At 32.4% G+C, this 20,828-nt stretch overlaps 1 protein-coding gene across 1 annotated transcript; it reads left to right on the top strand.

Annotated features, from left to right (window-relative positions):
- The first annotated feature begins 201 nt into the window (after positions 1-201).
- Positions 202-20,174, top strand: LOC131938051 (receptor-type tyrosine-protein phosphatase T). Its single transcript, XM_059295917.1, has 26 exons — positions 202-322; positions 5,709-5,843; positions 5,992-6,234; positions 6,632-6,763; positions 7,200-7,334; positions 7,530-7,679; positions 8,830-8,964; positions 9,754-9,891; positions 10,682-10,793; positions 10,948-11,054; positions 11,368-11,546; positions 11,844-11,931; positions 12,512-12,588; positions 12,706-12,742; positions 12,907-13,004; positions 13,298-13,417; positions 13,527-13,678; positions 14,217-14,352; positions 14,541-14,687; positions 14,940-15,039; positions 15,197-15,270; positions 15,517-15,651; positions 15,791-15,925; positions 16,071-16,222; positions 16,424-16,559; positions 16,861-20,174. Exons 1-26 carry the CDS (start codon positions 253-255, stop codon positions 16,912-16,914), a joined length of 3,177 nt encoding a protein of 1,058 aa, XP_059151900.1. The 5' UTR covers positions 202-252; the 3' UTR covers positions 16,915-20,174.
- The last annotated feature ends 654 nt before the right edge of the window (positions 20,175-20,828 follow it).

The following is a 20,828-nucleotide window of genomic DNA, read 5'->3' as shown; positions in this document are numbered from 1 at the left end:
AAAAGGGGGGGGGGTTATCGTCCTTAACGAGTCATTATAGTGTTTTAAAGAAATATTTTCAGTGGCAGCGTTGGTAGTGTCGAATTCACAAATTATGAATAGCTGAAAAGTAGAAAAAACAACAACCAAATAGCGGCGTATGATATGCCGCGGGTCGGCTCGTATATATTATTATTTTTATTTGGCCATGCAAAGTCAGGAGAAATGCTAAACATTAAAATGTTTCACTGGAAAATGTAATTGTAAACTATCATGGCGGACAAGAAATGGCTGTGGACCTTTCTCATTCTTTTAACTCTTGGATTACGTAGTGTTTGTGGGAGTAAGTAGATCTATAGATTTAGAAAATATAAATTTGCTTTTTGTTTTATACAAACTGAGGAATATTTCAACTAGAACTTTATTTCTAAAATCAATTTTAGGCAACTTTTAAAGTACACAACTGACTACGACCGAGTTGGTTGACGAAATCCGAAATCGCATCGGAGATGACTTCGCTCATTATTTTAAATATTTTATTGTTGATATGGATAAAATAAAAGTGTTTTTGGGGGTACGGGTAATCTATCGTTTTGGGTACGTAAAATCGCCCGCGACTAGATCTAGTAATGTGAAAAACAGGTGACTCCTTACATTTTAATAATTATTTCACATTTTGAGGAGGATTTATGTTTTGAAAAATAAAAAAATGTTTCCTTGTTTCATTTATGTACCTGTTTTTAAACAATTGAATTAAAACTTTTCAGTAATAAATGAACACCAGCGATGTTTCCAACAGATGCAACCATGCTCATTTACTATACTATAGCAGCCATCTTGTTAAAGTTTTATTTTTATAGACTTATAGCGCGAGATTCAGGCGGAAGTCACTCTCTTTTACAAATGGCTGCATAATAAACCAAAATCAATAGCTAAATATATCAATATAGGCCAGAAATTAATTTTAAACAGCAATGTTTTCGAGCAAGAATTGCTATATAATAGTATATAAACAGAGGCAATCTGTAAGTTACAGTGGTTTCCTCTGAATCTCTAACTATAATTATACAAAAAAAAACTTAAGCAAGATGGCTGCTAAAGGCTAAAGTAAATAAGCTTGATTGCATCTGATGAAAACATTGTTAGTCTTTACTTTTTACTGAAAAGTTTTAATATAATTGTTTAAAAACAGAAACATTAATGAAACTTTGAAACATTTTTTTAACTTTCAAAACATAAATCCTCCTTAAAATGTGAAATAATTTCTAAATTGTAGGCCCCTAATGAGTCACCTGTTTTTCTCATTACTAGTCTCTGCAGATTTTACATACCTAAAATGATAGATTACAGTACTACTATAGACTGGGGCCTAACACTAGTGTTGTAATGTGAGCGCTTCGATTGTGTTTAATAAAATATGTTGAGGGTTTGAGAGTATGTGTAGTGGTATTAATAAAAGATTCTGAATGTGTGATAAAGGAAATAAGGATGTGACGTAGGAGAGTATATTTTGGTTTTTAGGAACAGAGTTCAAGTCAGTCTTAGTCTTGTTCTAGTCATGTTAGGATGTAGAAGTCTTCGTCCTGTGTCTGCCGTTGATTTAGTCGTCAAGTATAAAGTTTATGTAATAAAATATTGAAACATAGCAAAGTCGTTCTGTTCTCTACATTGCATTGTCGTACTTCGTTGGTCCACGTTCAGCATCGACCCTGTCCAAGCGCTTACTTTACAACAACCAGTAACTAATAACTACTGTAATAACTAATTTGACTAAATTACTAAATCTTACTTTTAATACTTTTTTAAACTTTAATAAATTAATTATTAATAGTTAGGCTAATAGTGATAAATTAAATAATGGTTTAATTAATAATTTTGTTTAAAAGTACTTTAAAACTATCTGATGATTTTAGATACAGGTGTCCGATAATAGACTCTTCTATTGTTGGGTTGTTAGTAGTATTCAAAAACCTCTTCCATAAATTAGATGTGTTGGGTTGTTAGTAGTATTCAAAAAGTATTGTAATCTCGACTTATTTTAAGGTTAGAAATTAGGGTTAGGAGTATGGTAGGACTAGGGTTGGGGTTAGGGACAGGGTTAACATTGACATTATCCAGCAATGTGTGTATTTAGTTAACTACTAGTAACCCAACACCTCTTTTTCATAGAAGATTCTATTATCGGACACTGGTATAAAAATTCCCCCAAACTATCATTAATCATTACTGCCAAGTATCAACTTTAAAAAAATGATCAACTGGGTTGAGTAGGCCTAACTTTTGTAAGCCTCTTAGTCATACACACTTAACTGACTTAACACTAGGACTAGTCAACAGTCAGCCAGCACTCAACATTTTTTAATTGACTTCAACGGTTGATGAGGAGAGTCCTTCCAATGATTTATTGTTGACATGGATAAAAATCATGTTTTTTTTTTAAATTAAAAAAAAAAACAACATATGCCTGAAAATAATTCAGACATTTAATATTTTTAGAATAACTGTTATAAAAATTGCACATCCAGAGAACTTGAAAATAAATTTTTGAGTTTAAGGCTATATTTCTATTTAGTTTCATCAAGCGTAAGTTATAACCTGCAGTATCTCTTTTGGCTGTACAAGAATTCTATGGGATGGAGTGGTTAAATGGTAGACACACGACTGCTAACCCAAAAATCTCAAGTTCGAATGTGGGTTCAAGAACCTAGAATGTCCCTGAGTCTACCCAGCTGTAATGGGTATCTAACTTATGTTAGAGAAAGTAAAGGTGGCTGGGCATAGTGCTGGCCACACCATGCCTTCATATGCAGAGCTCACAGAAACAGGTGAACTCTACTTCACTTGCCCCAATACAGCTACTCCCAGTCTGTAATCATTTCATCATGCAAAATATGACTGGGATGCTTTTACTGTAATATTTTATAATACTTTTATATAAGAAGAAGTATTATGGTTTAAGTTTAGTTTAGGTTCATATCAACTACATAGATGATCAATTATGCACTCTGACTAATAACTTAGTTTGGTTTACCATAGTGTTAATTTTCCCAGTCTTTTAAACATTGTGGGTTTATTTTATTGAAGAAAAGAGATAGTAAAAAAAAAAGTAAAGTTCCCTTTCAAACCTGACGGTTTATGGGGCAAGTGAAGTAGAGTTCACTTGTTTCTGTGACCTCGGCATATGAAGAGATAGTGTGGGCAGCACTCTTCCCAGCTGCCTTTACTTTCCCTAACGTGAGTTAGGTACCCATCAGAGCTGGGTGGACTCAGGGACGGTCTACTGACTTGTACCCGGATTCGAACTCAAGACCTACGGGTTAGCAGTCCAGCTCTCCACCGTGAGGCCACTCCGTCCCAGAAAAGAGATACATATCTATTATAATGTTGAATTTGACACCCATTTTATTTTAAAATAATTGCTTTTCTGCTTTATGTAGTGCACCATGTTCAAACAATTTATGGGTGGGAGCCCCTACTGTGTTAAATCTAACTTATTTTTTTCATAGTTTTACACTAAAGTTTCAATGAATTTTAAATTTCACAATTTAGATATTCTTTTGAGATACATTAATAACTATAAGGAATGTTTTAAAAAGTTAAAATATAAAATAAAGAATCCTGTGTGTGTTAAAAATAGCTGAGGGTATGAATCAGGCTTTTGTATCTTAGTGCTAATTTTAGATGGTGTTTGAGTGGATAGATGGAGTATTTATATTATCTGGTTGCATTACTTTTAAAAAAAAATTTAGAATATATATTCCAATTGCAAATTATTATTTTGTGTATTAAAATATTGTATTTTTAAACATTGATATGCATCACCTACAACATATAAAAATATCACTTATTAAAATTGTTTGCAAAGTTATAATTAGGCTATGGCATAAAAATTGATACAGCAGAATCCACATATGATCAGAGTTTCTTCCAGGCATCTCTTCGGGGGGGCGAAGCCCCCCTGAAAATTTTTTACCGCCCCCCCGAACGAAATGAAATTTATATAATTTATATAGAAAATATATACTTTTAACAGTGTCCGCCCCCCCGAAGAAAGTTTACCGCCCCCCCGAAGATTTCAAGTGCCCCCCCGGAGAAAAAAGTCTGGAAGAAACACTGCATATGATTTTCATCCTGTACACATAAACTTGGCTTGGCTGCTGAAGAACCTTTAACTTAAATTTTAATAAAAAGCAGAAATTAAATTTGAGAAGTTTTGTATTTCATTAGCTGATTCTCTAAATCATGTTCTCAATCGTATCTGTGTTCCTTGAAATTCTTCGGGAATGAGTTGTGCAGGTGGCTCATGGTTGACATGACAGGTCACATTATGAAGGCTGTTTGGTGTAATGACTGTCCAATTTGGGACAATTTAGCTTGAGCTCTCAAATACCACATAGGTCAAGTGGGAAAGTTCACTTAGTTTTACTAACAAAGAAGTGTAAGCTAAGAGCTAGGATGGTAGCAATAAAAATGCTGGTTTAGTTATGCTCACTGATAATAATTACACGTTTTTAGCTTAATTTTATAATTAACAAATTGTAGACATTTATACAATTATACTTTTCAACATGCTCTTTAAAACATTTTTTTTATTATTTAAGTACAATATTGTAAGCAGATTTTTTTTTGCAGTTTGAAACTAAATCTTAGTGCAGCAGACAATGTAACCATTCAAACTAAGTCTTTATTCAAGACATACTGTTTTTGATATCTCCAAAATCTTATTTATGTGACGTATTTTTAAAATCTGATGGTCCAAGGGAGAGGTGAAGAGTTTACCTGCTTCAGTGACCCTCTTCATATAAAGGGATAGCTTGGTCATCTTGTACTGTTTTTAGTTTCAATTAAAAAGTAGACATTACTAAGCATTACTTGATGTTCAGGATTTTAAGACCTTCAGTTTTGTGTACAAATTACTTCTTAAGTTACACTGTATCTATTTGTCTATGAATGGATTTGTGTTTAAATCTTATAACTTATTTGTTTTAACAATAAGGCACACAATTTAAAAATATGTACAATATGCCATTCTGCAATTGCTCTTCTGAAAAGTGTCTTTGATGACAATGCTGGATTATCTCTTTATCACACAAATTACATTCTTAAATTAGTCAATGTCATTAAAAGTTAAGTATTATATATAATAACAAAATAAAAGATAATTAAGTAAGTTTCAGTTGAGCTGATGTTCATGAATATGTTAATCTTAGAGCAAAAAATGTTTAGCTGAAACTGGTGTATACTTCTTTCAGAACTGTCAAAATGGAAAGAATACCAAAACATAATAATTGTTTTTAGAACTTAAACTTAAATATCAACTTATTGTTACATTTTTACAAGTAGAAAATGAAAATTATCCAAAGACTTTAACATCCTTTAAATGCACTTTAAAATAATACAATTTTACTTTTTCTTTCCTTGTAATGTATAGGTGTTGGTCTTTCATGAAATCTCTTGAATAGATTTTAGCAACAGATACTTTTGCTATTATATCTATTTAAAGAAAATTTACTTATTTTCAGTTCATTTAAAACTTTGTTATTATTATCATGAAGGTTTAATTTTTAAAATTCTATTTTAGCTTTAAAGTTTCTTAAGCTTTACTGATGACTGGAAGAGGTAAAAAAAAAGATAAAGCTCCGAACACAATCTGCATTTGACAAAGACATACATAAATGAATGGTTTACTTATTTACTATGCTTAATTTATGGGGTGTTTTTTTTTTCAGAATGTGAGAGAGGATTTTTTGGTTGGAAATGTAAATTAAGTTGTAAAAATTGTATTGATGAGGAATGTGATGAGAAAACTCTGACCTGCAATTCTGGGTGTAAAACTGGCTACTATGGTGATCATTGTTTGTTTGGTAAGAAAAAGTTTTTGATAATTTAAAAAAAAAATATCAAGAAACAACTAAATTATCCAGTTAACTTTATCTGCATCATCCTTTGTGTATAGCTAGTTTTATGTTTTGACAAACGTTAAATACCGTTTTATTTTATTTTGAAATCTAGAGAACCAATGTCAATATGATTCTAGTGGGATTACTTACACTGGCCATCTGAATGTCGCGCAAAACAAGACAAGCTGCGTGGCTTGGAACCTAGTTCAAAACTTTAATGACTTGGAATTTGAGTACGACGATGACCCTGGGAATTTCTGCAGAAATCCAAAGTTGGCTACAGGTCGACTGAATAAACTTTGGTGTTACACTTCACCAGAAGGGGCAAACGATTTATGTGACATCAAGCTCTGTGGTAAGGTTGATTATATTTATTAGTCTCTTTGCTAATACTCTTAAAACCAAAAAATTTATTCTTTATTAGTTATGTTGATATAAATTTATTTTAATTCAAATTAAATAGAACCTACATATTATCAACTTCTAAAAATTAATTTTAAAATAAATTGTACATTTACATTTTTATCTTCTATTTGTAATTGCTCTAACATATTAATACAATAAAAAAATTGTTTTGACAACTTAACAATTGTGTCCTTTGATAACAATTTTTTTTCTCCCTGAATAACTTGGTTCACTTGTTTGGTTGTAACAGAAGTAAGTGTCATCTAAAATTGTGGTGACAGTACTACAGCACAACCATTTTTAAGTTTAAGTTTCTTAATTACATTTTTTTCTGAACCAAATTTCAGACTGTCCTACCCATCTTTTTGGAGAAGGTTGTAAGAGACAGTGCCATTGCAATGAAAACTCAACCTGTGACAGAAATGGGTTTTGCTCTGATGGTTGCGCTGATGGTTGGGTTGGAGCTCAGTGTAGCAGAAGTAAGTAGAGCTTTGAATACCAATTAGTCCTAGTTAAGCCTGGGATACTAATGTAAGTTGGAGTACTTATAAGGTCATATGCTGGGCAAGTTAGCATGAGAAATCTAGCATTTCTTGCATTCCACCAGATTCATACATCTCCATTGCTGTAGTTCACCACCTGGTTTACATATGGGGAAGGGGGCTGTTTAGTATTGAGCCATTTGTCACATACACGTTATTTTACATCTTCATTAAAAATAGGTAATTTTTAGTATGTTTTATGACAGCAATCGAACCTAAACATTCTTTTATCTAGGCAATAATATTATAATTCTGAGTAATTTTCTTTAAAAAACTAAGCCTTTAGAATTTAATGTTTTTTAATAAAAAGTTTGACGATATGGGCTTGTAAAGGATTTGAAAAAATAATTTGGAATGTCTTTTATTATTTCAGAGTGCCATCCAGGATTCTATGGTAATAAATGTAAAAAAGAGTGTGTGAACTGTGTAGATAAACAATGTAACCATGAGACTGGAAAGTGTAATAAAGGATGTAAAGCTGGCTACATGGGGGACAGGTGTCAGTTAGGTAAACAACTTCACACTGCTGTGTGGTTCACTTGTTTCATCGCTGTATTTTCTTAGTCTACTTTGGAATTGTCTGATTTACACATTGCATACTTTTTGTTTAATGGATATTTTCTGAGACATCAGTATATTTAATAAGTATCTCAGTCCTAAAAAGGTTTGTGCTAAGTGATAACTGAAAGAGTTCTGTCAACAGAGTGTGACAAGACTTATGGTCCAAACTGTGCCAATAAATGTGGCCACTGTAGGGATGATGACATCTGCGACCGTTTCACTGGCCGCTGCCTGCGTGGCTGCAGCCCAGGTTACATCAGTTCAGACAATGGCACATCTTTGTGTGACTTAAGTAAGTTGGCTTGTTATCACTATAATTGCATTTATTATCTCTTTTAAATACCATGTGATAGTTCTCTTAACCATTAATGTCCCATTCATTCTACCAAAACTCCACCCATGACGGCCCAATGTAAGGAGCATAACTCTGTATGATCAAGTGAATAGTTTCACAAAATCTTTTTTTTTGTCTAAATGAAATTAAAAATTAAGATAAAAACTACTGCTTAATGTTGGGAATAAACCTGGCTTTCCAACAGTATTAAATAGAATATATTATATTCGGTACAAGTACAGAATAAAAATAAAAAATGTCGGAGAAAATTCAAAACAGGTCATTTTCGGTAGTCAACTTTATTTATTTTTGTCTAAACAACTATGCATCAAATTTAAGAGTTAAATATCAATTTGATTATCTTTAAGATATATAATTCATAAAATACATGCCTAGATACGTTTAGAGGCATTATTTTATTTTATTTTTAATATTAAATCAACTAAAATTTGGACAGATGAGTCTAAAATTTCGAGATGGAAAGAAACTATTATTTTTTATCTTTCAAAAGCGCCATTGAAATTAGAAGACCGGAAAAGGTTGCTGAAAGTATCCGACTTCCTGTTTAGTTAAAAATTAGGATTTGTAGGCCAAATTTTAATGAAACAAATTTGATTTTTCTATGCGTATTGTAAGCGGGCGGCAGCGGGCGTTACGGGACATTAACGGTGTCTGGCGGCAGCGGGCGTTACGGGACATTAATGGTTAAAATGCAATTGTTGATGTTAAAAATTTTAAGTTTTTCTACTATAAATCAAATTGCTTCAATTTTTTTTCTTAAATTTATACACCATGTAACTAAAACCTTACCATTCAACTAAACAAGCAGTGCATCATAATTAAGAATATTTTTTTTCTAATAAGTGCCTATTTTTCTATTATATCATGTATTTTGAGATACACTATTTTTATAGCACAGAGTTCACCATAACCTGTAGCCATAACACATTTCCTGAAGATAGATTGGCTAACACAGAGCTATCAACTAATTGCTTTAATTGCTTTAATATTCTGGCTGATCCTAGAAACTCTATTAAACAATCCAGCTATTTCACTCAGCTACCCCAATTGATCATAGTTTGTGTAATGGACTTGTTTCTCTCCATAGGGTGCAAGAACAGCTATGGATTAAACTGTATAAATAAATGTGGAGCTTGCCTTCAGGACTCACAGTGTGACGTAGTCACTGGTGTTTGCTCTCATGGTTGTCAGGATGGTTACACTAGTGACAAATGTGACACCAGTAAGTATCTAGATCATCAGTACAGTGGGATACACTAGCTAGATCATCAGTACAGTGGGGATACACTATCTAGATCATCAGTACAATGGGGATACACTATCTAAATCATCAGTACAGTGGGGATCCACTATCTAGATCATCAGTACAATGGGGATACACTATCTAGATCATCAGTACAGTGGGGATACACTATCTAGATCATCAGTACAGTGGGGATACACTATCTAGATCATCAGTACAATGGGGATACACTAGCTAAATCATCAGTACAATGGGGATACACTAGCTAGATCATCAATACAATGGGTGTACACAAATGTAATGAAAAATGTGACTGCAGTATATAGATCATCAGTACAATGGATTAAAACCCCACTGTATAGACAACAATAATATTTTATCTAATTGAAAAAACTCAGAAATACAGGGTTAATATTTTGTGTGTAAACTTATGTTATGATACTTGACTAATGCTTTAAGTTTGGAAGAAAGGTAGTCATTTTATCTTTTACAAAAAAAATTGATATTTTGATGTAGAAAATGGATTGCATTTAGATCTAGTTGTATTTTAAAAGCTATGATGGGTTTTTCCTCTACCTTTAACCACTGTAAAGTAATCTCTACTTGATACCTTTCCATTTAATGTTACAATAAGTGTTATAATTTTGTACACAGTTGTAAATTGACTTTGCCTCATGTTCCAAATGGTTTATGCCTGCAATTGTTTTTTCCACAGTATATCTAAAGTTTAATGATTGTTTTTACCCTAACTATTTATTGTACTTTCAGCTTGTCCAGACTTCTACTATGGCAAGAACTGCTCACAGAAATGTGGACTGTGTAAAAATAATTCTAGCTGTGATCCATTCACTGGTCGCTGCTGGTCAGGATGTTTGGAGGGTCATACAGGCTTTGAGTGCATCCAAAGTAAGTGGATGTCTTGACTTACTTGACTTACTTCTCTTTGCTCCTTATGGAACATAGGGCCTCCACAATTTCCCTCCATTTCTTCCGATCCCCGGCTATTAATTTTGTCATCTCCCAAGACATCCCTGTTGGCTTCAGTTCTTCAAGAAGACTCCGCCTCCAGGTCTGTCTTGGGCGCCCTCTCTTCCGCTTTCCCTGGGGGTTCCACTCAAGCGCTTGGCGTGTAACATTTGGGTGAGCCTTTGGCAGTGTGTGACCCACCCAGCGCCATTTCCTCCTTATTTGCACGCCCAAAGGCTCCTGCCTAGCTTTCCTCCATATTTCTGTGTTCGGCACTTTGTCCTGCCATCTCAGTTTCAATATCTGTCTGAAGGTCTGTATCTTTGCTGTGCTTGCTTTGGAGACTCTCCATGTCTCTGCTCCATACAGCAGAACTGCCTTGACATTTGAGTTAAATATCCTAATTTTTGTGGTAATGGAGATGGCTGAACTTTTCCATATGGGTCACAGAACTGTGAAAGCGCAGCAGGCTCTATTAACTCTAGCCTCTGTGCCTCCCGTTTTGCTGATCTTGCTGCCAAGGTAGACAAACTCTTGCACATCATTTACCTGACTTCCGTCTATTTTCACTGGGGCCTCCTGGTTATTGTTAATGTGATGAGAATTAACAATAACCATAAGTGGATGTCTTGCATCTCTAAATTTAAATGTTATATGTCTGAATAATTTTAGATTTTTGTAAGTTAGATGGATTTTATGAATGAAATACATTTTTTTTTTTTACTTTAAGAAATGAAAGAAGAAAGCAGCATAGCATTTTTATCTATTGGTGCTGGTCTGGGAGGTGCTGCAGGCTTCATCATTTTAATTCTTATATTTTGTTTGATATACAGGCAAGTACAGTCATTTAAAGTTACTTTGATTTTTCATGAATTAGAAAATATTTTTGTCATTATTTTTCTAAATGTGGTGATCTAAGATTGTTCTCATACTTGGCCTGTTTAATTGAGGCAAAAAAGTAGTAAAGATTGTAAATATTGTATCTGTCTGTTACAGGCATCGGCGTCACAAAACTTTGCATGTTCCTAGACATAAAATGAGTGAAATTGAAGATGTGATGACTAGAGAAGAAAGCTGTCAGCTCTTGGAGGACTCAAGAGTTGGTAAGTAAAACAGATGAGAACAGTGGATTTTTCTTTGTCAAGTTGAACTGAATCAGTAATATGGTAATCAAACTTATTCCTATTTAGAATACTGACACAGCTTATTTGGACACTTCACTTGCTAATTTGCCAGCTGCCAACTTTCTTTTAAGGGGACACACTGCTTTGCCAAAATTCTTACTATTAATATACATAGTAGATTTACAATTTATGAAGTCTCATTCAACTGACATTAACTTTTTACATAATATTTTCTGTAAAGATGTTTGCTAGATGCTTGTTTCTGATCCTAGTCCAACCATCTTGTCAACAGGAAGTGAACCTCCATCTTGCTATAAAGAAGATGATGATAAAACAAATGGTATACAGGAGCCAATTTATGTCAATGTTAACAGCAGGAAACAGACTAGCCCTGTCCTTCTGTCTGATCTACACAGCTATATACTCAAACACAAGGAGCATAGCTGGGAAGGTTTTAAACGAGAGTTTGAGGTGAGTCTAAATTTAAAAAAAAGTAAAGTAAGGTCACCTTTGTGATTTTGTGTCAGCTCATTTTCCAGAACTTTCCCTGGCTTTGGTTAGGTACTCAACATTTTTATATGGATTTAGGACAACTTGTGAACTTAAACCCAGGAATGAAACTTGAGATAACTAGGTTAAAAATCTTTTTATTTATTCAAATCTAGGATCACAACTATGAAAGTGTTTGATGAAATTCCATCAAACCATCAGAATTCTTAAAAAAAAAAACTGTTGTAGCCTGTAATTGCACTTGTTTTTGTTTCCCAGGAATTACCAATGGGACTTCTGGCACAATGTGAAATCGCAAGGCGACCTGAAAATAAAGTAAAGAATAGATATGGAAATATAGTTGCTTGTAAGTTTTACTAAGTCATAATGACATCCAAAAGTATTGAAAACTAAATTATTTTTTATATGTACTGATAGTTTATAAAGAAATGTGTTACAATGTGTAATTCACAAGGCCCCCCCCAAAAAAACTTGATACCAAATTAAAACAATGACCCTGCTTGATGTGAGACAAGCTTATTAAACAAATGTGCCCTGAAGTTATTTAACAAATCCTGAATACAACCATTTTGTTTTTTAAATGTATTCAGAAAGACATTTACATACTAACTTTTAACAGCCTAGTCCTGAAATAAAACCATGTTTTGGGGGAAAAAAAAATTCATTTGTCTGCAATGTTTTAGCATGCACAAGCTTACACTAACCACATAGTTCAGAGTGTGTCTTTGATTGCATGGGTTGAAACATTCTTCAGCTTAACTTAAAAATTTTGCTAGTGAACTAGAAAGATTTCTCCCCATTCTAGATGCCAAGAACCTGACTTGGTAAATATATTTTTCAAAGCAAATGTTTATTGTTTTTGCTCCATCCCCTTAGATTTCTATCTTGTTTGTTGTAGTATTAGCTTTAAATTGTATTTTTTGTAGATGACCATTCACGTGTGATACTTGACCCTCTGCCTAATGAACCTTTCTCAGACTATGTGAATGCAAATTTTATGGATGTGAGTATTAACTCTGCTAGGGAATGTTTACTCTTAAACTAACTCCATTTCTTAAAAATCCCTTATGAAAAAAAAATGTACCTTGTTCTATGTCATCATTTGATTTCTCTATTTCAGGGTTATGCTAAACCAAGAGCATATATTGCTTCTCAAGGTAATCTATACACACACCAAAGTTATATGAGATAGGATTGTACAAATATTTTCTGCATAAGAGAAAAATTGTCACGCTTCTGTTGATTGGATGAAAAAGAAATTAAAGCTCTATCTTAAAGTACTGCATCATGATCAACAGATGAATAATGTTTTTCTTCTTAGGTCCGAATAAAATCATGATCAGAGACTTCTGGAGGATGGTCTGGCAACACAAGGTTTCTAAAATTGTTATGTTGACCAATCTGATGGAAGCTTGCAAGGTATATATAGATTTACATTTTATATAACACTTTAAACTGATTGGTAGCATTCTCTGCAGATTTAGCTCCTAATTGTAGCATTACATTAGACTTTTTCACCTAGCTGTATCCAGAGACAGAAAAGATTTAAATGTTGATGATAAAAAGTATGTGCTAGATATAAAAAGTATGTGCTAGATGGTATATGGATAGTGAGAGCCGTTATTTAATGTCTGTGATAAAAACACTAACTAGATGACACATGGAAACTGAGTGTCTGGTACCAATGTTGTTTTTGTTGTGTACTCAACCAGAAAAAGTGTGAGCAGTACTGGCCAGATGAAGGCAGTCAGAAATATGGCGAATTGACAGTTTTACTTGTCAATGTGACCAAGTATTCAGATTTCATCATAAGAACCTTTGAACTCTCTAAGGTTAGTGTTGTTTGTTTTTTTGTTTTGTTTTTTTAAGCATTAATAAAAATTGTTTTATTTAATCAGTTTTCAACAAATGCATTTATTTATTTCATCCTTTGCTCTCTAGGAAATGGAAAATAGTCGAATTGTCAAGCAGTTCCATTTTACCACTTGGTCTGACCATGGTGCTCCAACTTACCCCACCACACTGCTCTCATTCAGGAGAAAGGTCATAAACTTTAAACCAGATGATAGTGCACCCATTCTGTCTCACTGCAGGTTAGTTTGTTGGGCCTTTACTACATTCTGAGACATGTTTTAAGCAATTAACGCTTTAGGTAGTAGTTCTTACCTTTATCTTTCTGTTTAACCCCTACACTGTCTATGATAATTATGTTTTGTCTTAAATTTCAAGTCCCATTAAGTTCTAACTTCTAAAGCAGATGATAGGTATATTTCATTGCAATTACAGCTGTAGTGCATTGTGTCATAGTGATACCTTATGCATTGCAATAACACACTATGGCATTCTACGTTTATAGAAATGATGGGTTGCATTATAGCATTGAATTCTCTGAGATTTTGTATTAAATTAAATATTTAACTTGTTTGTTGAGAAAGTCTTAATGAAGTATTAGGTTATTAAAATAAATGAGAGTAAATAAACAAAAAAAACATCACTTTTTTGTTAGTTTACCCTTAGTGTCATGAAGACAGAGTGCAATAAAAGGGTTAAGAAAATGCTACAGGTAATTTCATAGCTTTAAACTACTTCTATTCAGAATTTTGGTCTTTTCTTTTGCTCTGTTTGATCTAGCGCTGGCATTGGGCGAACTGGCACTTTCATAGCTCTAAACTACTTGCTGGAGCAGGCTGTAGCTGAGAACCAGGTGGATGTTCTCAGATGTGCACAACTGATGAGAGCTAATCGAGTGAATATGATACAAACATTGGTAGGTCTAAACATTGGTTGGTCTAAACATTTATACAAACATTGGTTGGTCTAAACATTTGGTCCCTGCTTAAATGCTTTTCCCTCCACTGCTGGCTTTACATTTCGTTTTAAGTATAAAATTTGTTACTAGACTTCCTACTTTATATATTTATTAAATCAGTTGCTTTTTTTCTGTACTTTGAATAGGAACAATATGTTTTTGTATATGAAGCTGTACTAGAGGCCCTTCTGGCTGGTAATACAACAATACCTCGCTCCAGTTTTCATAGTACATATGAAGAGATGCTGACCCCTGATGGAGACGAAATACCTCGTATGGAGAAACAGCATGATGTGAGTATTCAAGAAGGAATAATAATCACAAGAGTAGACATGTCTACACCTAAGATGTGTAACATCAGTAGGTAGAGGCATACGAGGCTGTAGAGATGTAAGATCAGTAGTAAGGGGCATATTAATATTAATAATAATAAGAAGCAGGTACATGTTTAAGGCTTAAAATCCAACAAAATTAGTGACATCACCCTTGAAAGCTTTTTTAAACCTTCTGTATGATAATTTAGTTTTACTGAATGAATTCAACAGGTTCTACAACTTTTGTCTCCTACCATTGAAAGAGATGAGTGTTCCACAGCTTTTCAAGAAGAAAATATGGCTAAAAATAGATTTAAAAACATTTTACCAGGTGAACTTTTTTATCTGTCGTCTTAGCTTTTAGGACCATTCTTCACGTATCTTAATTTTCACTCTCGCCTTTAATTAGTCTGTCTGCATACAATTCTTACAAACAGCCAGTTATCTGAATTATCCTGGTAATGGTCATTTTATAAACTCATCTCTAGCCAACCGTACACGCCCATATTTATACACACCAGTTGAAGGCTGTAATGAATACATCAATGCTGTTTATTTATCTGTGAGTATCACCTATTTAGATCAAATATAAACATTTTCCTAATAATATGTTTCCCTAAGACGTTGAATACTTGCTTTGTTAATGTTAACATTTTCTTTATTTTGAAACCACGATAAGTTTTTTAAAAATGGATTACATGTTTATGACTATTAATATGTTATTAATGATAATTACGTTGCTTTGAATATGTTTGAGAAAATTAGGACAAACTGATTAAATTTTGATGGATGTATGAATATTTGACAGGGGTATACACAGAAAGATCAGTTCATTGTAACTCAGATGCCTCTACCAACAACAGTTGCAGATTTTTGGAGAATGTTGTATGATACTTCATCAGACACTATAGTAATGCTGAATGAGTTTGATAGAAATGATAAGGTAAATAAAAAACTGAAATCTTTTACAATAGGTGTTGGAAAAAAAGTCTGCATTAATTTATTTAGACAAACATTTTGAAAAAAAAAATTAGATTAAACTTATCTAGACATAAACATTTTTTCTTACTATCTGGTACTAGTCATGTGCCTTGTATTGGCCAGAGGAATATGGTTACAGTGAAGAACATGGTCCTTTGAATGTTGAGTTGCTGTCTTCATCAGAAGTTGACCCTGATGTCACAGTGAGAGTTTTTAAGCTCAGTCACACAGAGAAGGTAAAACCAATTCATATTGTTGCTTTCTTTTTCAAATACTTTTTTTAAAGAGTTACTTATGCAAAAATTTGTCATTTGTGTGGGATAAAACATTTAAACTCATTAGATTTTAAGTTTGTTAAAACTATTACTTTTAAATTGAAAGGGCGAAGAGCGAGCTATCAAACAGTTCATGTTTAAATCATGGCCAGACTACCAGACCACACCAAACTCTGTCACTCCATTACTTCGCCTGTACCGGCAAGTTACTGATTGGTTAAAACAGAATAGTAAAGGGCCTGTAACTGTGCATTGCATGTAGGTTTCTGGTTTAAAATCCTCATTGTTTTATTCTAACCTAATTAGTGGATACTTTCTTCAAATGTTATGCAGAAACATTTAAACAATCACTATAAGTTAATAAACTTAATTTTTTTAATTTAACTCAAAATTTTCTATTGTCTGTGTAATAAAACTGTTCACCTATATACTCAACAACTTGTAATTATCTTGAATCAGGAATGGAGCCAGTAAAAGTGGAGTGTTTGTTGCCTCTTGTTTACTTTTGGAGCGCTTAGAACTGGATTATGAAGTTGATGTGTATCAGACTGTCAAACAGATAAGAATCAACCGACCTCAGCTGATAGAAAATTTGGTAAGGAAATTAGTCAACCATCTTTCATAGTAAAAGTTCTTTATTCAAGTATCTTAACCTAGAATAGGGATGTAATAACTATGTATTTACAAGCTTAAAACTGGTCAATTTTTTTGACTTTGTATGGAGAGTGATTGATAACAATAGAGTAAACTTTTTTTGTTTTTAGTTAAGGGCAAGAAAGATTTCCTTCCAAATAGGAGGACATTAGTCATAAGCAATTTTTTTATATTTTGCATTTCATTCTCATTCATTATTCTTAGTATTTCTTTAATCTTCCTTTTATTTTCTTCATGTCTAGGAGCAGTATAAGTTTTTATATCAAGTAGTGCAAGAATATATGGACCAAGAATAGGGCTGGCAACTTTTGGATACGTCAAATATTTGCTGTTCATGTACATGCTTTATCAATGAAGTTGTACAAGAATGTACTGACTGAGGGTAAAACAGGCCACACTTGCTGCATTGGTAGGAACCTATTAAGTGATGAGCTGACGTGTTTATCCAGGTCACAAGTGACAGGTCAGAAAGATCTAAGATAGTGGCCTCCTGATTCTAGTTAAACCAAAATGGATTAGTCTTAACTTTTTTTATTATTTAAAACTACACCTTTTTTTTTTCAATTTTCAAATGTTTTTATAAAATGAACACAATGGGACCTCACCGGTTAAAGTCAAACATTGACAGATTTTTTTTTTTTAAGTTGGACTAAATAGTAGAGTGTAGAAATTAATATTTATAATTTTTTAATTGATGTAGACTCACATAAATTTTATGTAGATATGACTAAAATGGTTCTTAGTAGAAAGAGGTTTTAATGTAGATTTCAACAGATCACATTTAGCTATAATCAAAATCCCAGAGGGTATTTACAAATTGAAAGGTCTTCCAAATGTGTCATAAAAAGGTAATGAGCAGAGATGATGCAACTGTACAATCAGTACTTAATTTTAATTGTTAGCCATTGTCCTCTACCAGTTGTTGTTGTTTTTTTTCTTCAGTAGATTATTAAAGATATTGATATTTTTTAAACAATTTGTTTTGAATAGCTCATTACTTTGAGAAAGAAATAATTTAGTCTTTCGTTTATTAAACGAAATTCCCATCATTTAAATGATTTTTATAAATAGCTCATTACATCAAACATCATTTTTGCCAACAAGGGCAGATAAAATTAGTGTTTTAACATTCCACATAGTAAGATCATTCCCATTTGTTTTTCATGAGATCAGCTATTTCCATTTCTTTAGTGTGCTGGTATTCATGATACTTTTCTAATTATTTTTTTTTTTTACATTTCTTTCTCTGCTCAAATGAGGTTGTGATGAAGATTGGCATGTCCAGATATTTTGCTGTGATATTCAGCCTGCCAACTGATTCAGTTTTTTTTGTTTTTTTTTTGAGTTACTGGACGCTTAGCACCCACACACTTCCCTTCTCAGATGTTATGTATATATCTGTTTCATTTACTTGTGCAAGTCCAAAAGCTTTCTATATAGTAATATAATGTATGATATATTTATACCGGTATATTTGTTAATTTTTGTATGGAGCAGTTTTGTCCTGCATAATCACTAACAATAATTTGAAACATGCGTTGTCACAATATGAGAAATCAAATAAATTGCTACATCTTTTTGGTACTTAAAATTGCTGGAAGGAAAGCTAATAAATATTTTTCATGTTTAAAACATTAGAGCATTTTTTTTTTACTAAACTATACTTGAAACATTCTCATATTTTTTGCAGTTGTTTTTTAATGTGATATCAAATTTTTATTCTGAGAGTTGTGTACAAAACAAAGTTCCATTATCTATACTGGACACAGTTTTCTTCTTTTCTTTCTTGTGTAAAAAAAATTCTTTTTGCATTTATGTAAAATATGTTTATTTTAGTCAGTCATGTAGAAAAATTAACATTTGTATTACATTCATTAAAGTTTTCCATTTTGTTTTCCTGGATTTTATAAAACTCACATCAATTGTTCACTTTGTTTTGAGAAATGATTTTACGAATCATTATTTTCTAATATCTTGAATCTCTATATCTCAAATATACACTTCATTAGTCATTTGTAGTTTACTTTTTAATTTACTTTTTTATAAAATGATAGTTTTAAAATAAGATATTACCTTTCTTATGTTTGATATGCTATGTATTTATCATATGATTACAATTCAACAACAAAATAAAATAAAATAAAAAAACTGACATGACTATTGTACAAGTACCATCTCATTCTCCTCGTAATACATAAATAGTAGTATTTAACACATAAAACCCACATGCTCATATTAAAACACGGATCTGAAAGTCATCAAATCACATCAAGCACTATTAGATTTGTTCAAAAACAAAATAAAGAAAACACATTATGTAGGTGTATATATATATATATATATATATATATATATATATATATATATATATATATATATATATATATATATATATATATATATATATATATATATATATACACATACTTGCACACTTATACAAGAGATTCATATAAAAAATATATTTTAAATAAAAACATTGCAACTAGAGAAAAAATGTTCATTTAAAGGAATATATTTTGGGTAATATGTATAAATTCCAATGCTTATTAACATGCTTTTTATAGAACTACATTTTTAAAGAAAGATATGTTAGTTTTTTATTTTGTTGGGTCCATTATTTGTAATGCTTTAAGAAACATTTCTTTATTGTAAGATATTTTTTCAATAAAAACTTTATTATTATCTCTGTTAAGCACCTATTTTAGATCCTGTTTAATATTTTAACACTCTTATGCCATTATATTTACTATAGGCATAGCCAGTCCCAGGTAATCTTGTGGATGAGGGTTGAAATGTTCTTTTGTTCTCTTTTCTTTACTACATTGGACTGGTATTGTTTGTTGTGATTTTATAAATAGTAGTGAGAGACAAAACATTACAGATATTTATTCTTAAATCATCACTCACATTTTATTGACTAAGTTGTGAAAAGAAAATCCACACATTTTTTAAATGAAAGCTTTTATATTGTTGTGATATATAATGTTTAGCTTGCTTCCATTCCTTGTAGTGTCTGATGTACAATGATTTTGTACCAAAATATTATAGTGAATCTTGTAAAGCAATATTTTTCTATTAATGTCTTGCTGCATATATTTTTAGTAGAAAATTATAAGATTTCTGTAACAAAATAAATAAGATTGGAGAAATCTCAGTCGGTGTTTAGATGGTCACATTTGCTTGCCTACAGGCTACTATTTAATGTAAATACTGTAAGGCTGATGTTTGCTTAAAGGTGAAGGCAGAAGCTTCTGTGTTGTTCTTTTTACTCATGGACAAATTAAAATTAATTTCATTGTAAAAACATTCACTGGAGTTATATTTACTACTAGAAAACAAACTGTTTAGATTTTTAAACTAAACTTTTTTATGGTGCTTTTGTTATTTTTTTATTATGAACATTAGCATCCCATAAAATGGGCTGTATATGAATCAATGGTACAGTTGTAGACTAACTTAAGGTTGTATATGTTGTGAGTTGTACACCCATGCTTGTGTATAGAGCATCACCTTTAAAGCACACCTACTGCTTCAATAAAAATATTTTACTTTATTTGCATTTTGTTATTTTTTCATTTTAGGTTTTATTGTTGAAAACAAGAACATAGCACATCATTTTGATGAGGCATAGAAGCTATAGAGCTTTAATAGCCCATTTAAAACCTGGTAGTTTTAGGGTGTAGTTATAATGAATGTGTAGGTATTGTGACCATAATGAATGTGTGTGTGCATTATCCCAGTAATGAGTGAAAGAGGGATCACAATGTACTGACAACCCTTACTACAGCTGATTCTCAGGTCCTCCATTACAAGGGACCTTTAGCAATTAGGTATACCAAGTTAAAGAAAAACAAAAGTATTCTTTTCCATGTTTATTTGACTTGAGCATAATATGGGATTGTGTCATTAACAGCAGCTTTTATCAAGTTAGAGATAACTATCAGAGCTGGGTCTCTCTGGGTCACCACATGCTCTGTGGGACCGCGTGGTCTGGTGGTAGACTTGGCTGCTAACCTACAAGTCTCGAGCTTAAATCTCTGTCCAGGCTTGAATCTACAGGATGTCACTGAGTCCACCCAGCTCTAATGGTTAACTGACTCACGTTACGGAAATTAAGGTGGCTGGGCTTAGTGCTGACCAGACCATTACTTCATATGCCAAGATCAAGAAACATGAGCTTTACTTAATCTGCCTTCTGTACCATGAT

This window comes from Physella acuta, unplaced genomic scaffold (genome assembly GCF_028476545.2).
Source record: "Physella acuta isolate Inbredline_101_S28 unplaced genomic scaffold, ASM2847654v3 ptg000230l, whole genome shotgun sequence".
In the NCBI taxonomy this organism is placed as follows: domain Eukaryota; kingdom Metazoa; phylum Mollusca; class Gastropoda; family Physidae; genus Physella; species Physella acuta.
Note: the sequence above shows the minus strand (reverse complement) of the source record. Positions and strands in the feature narration are given on the sequence as shown.

Coding starts and splice junctions, on each gene's coding strand:
- LOC131938051 (XM_059295917.1), top strand. CDS start 253: ATGGCGGACAAGAAATGGCTGTGGACCTTTCTCATTCTTTTAACTCTT. Junction 13,005..13,297: donor ATCTGATGGAAGCTTGCAAG/GTATATATAGAT, acceptor GTACTCAACCAG/AAAAAGTGTGAGCAGTACTG. Junction 14,353..14,540: donor TGAATATGATACAAACATTG/GTAGGTCTAAAC, acceptor TACTTTGAATAG/GAACAATATGTTTTTGTATA.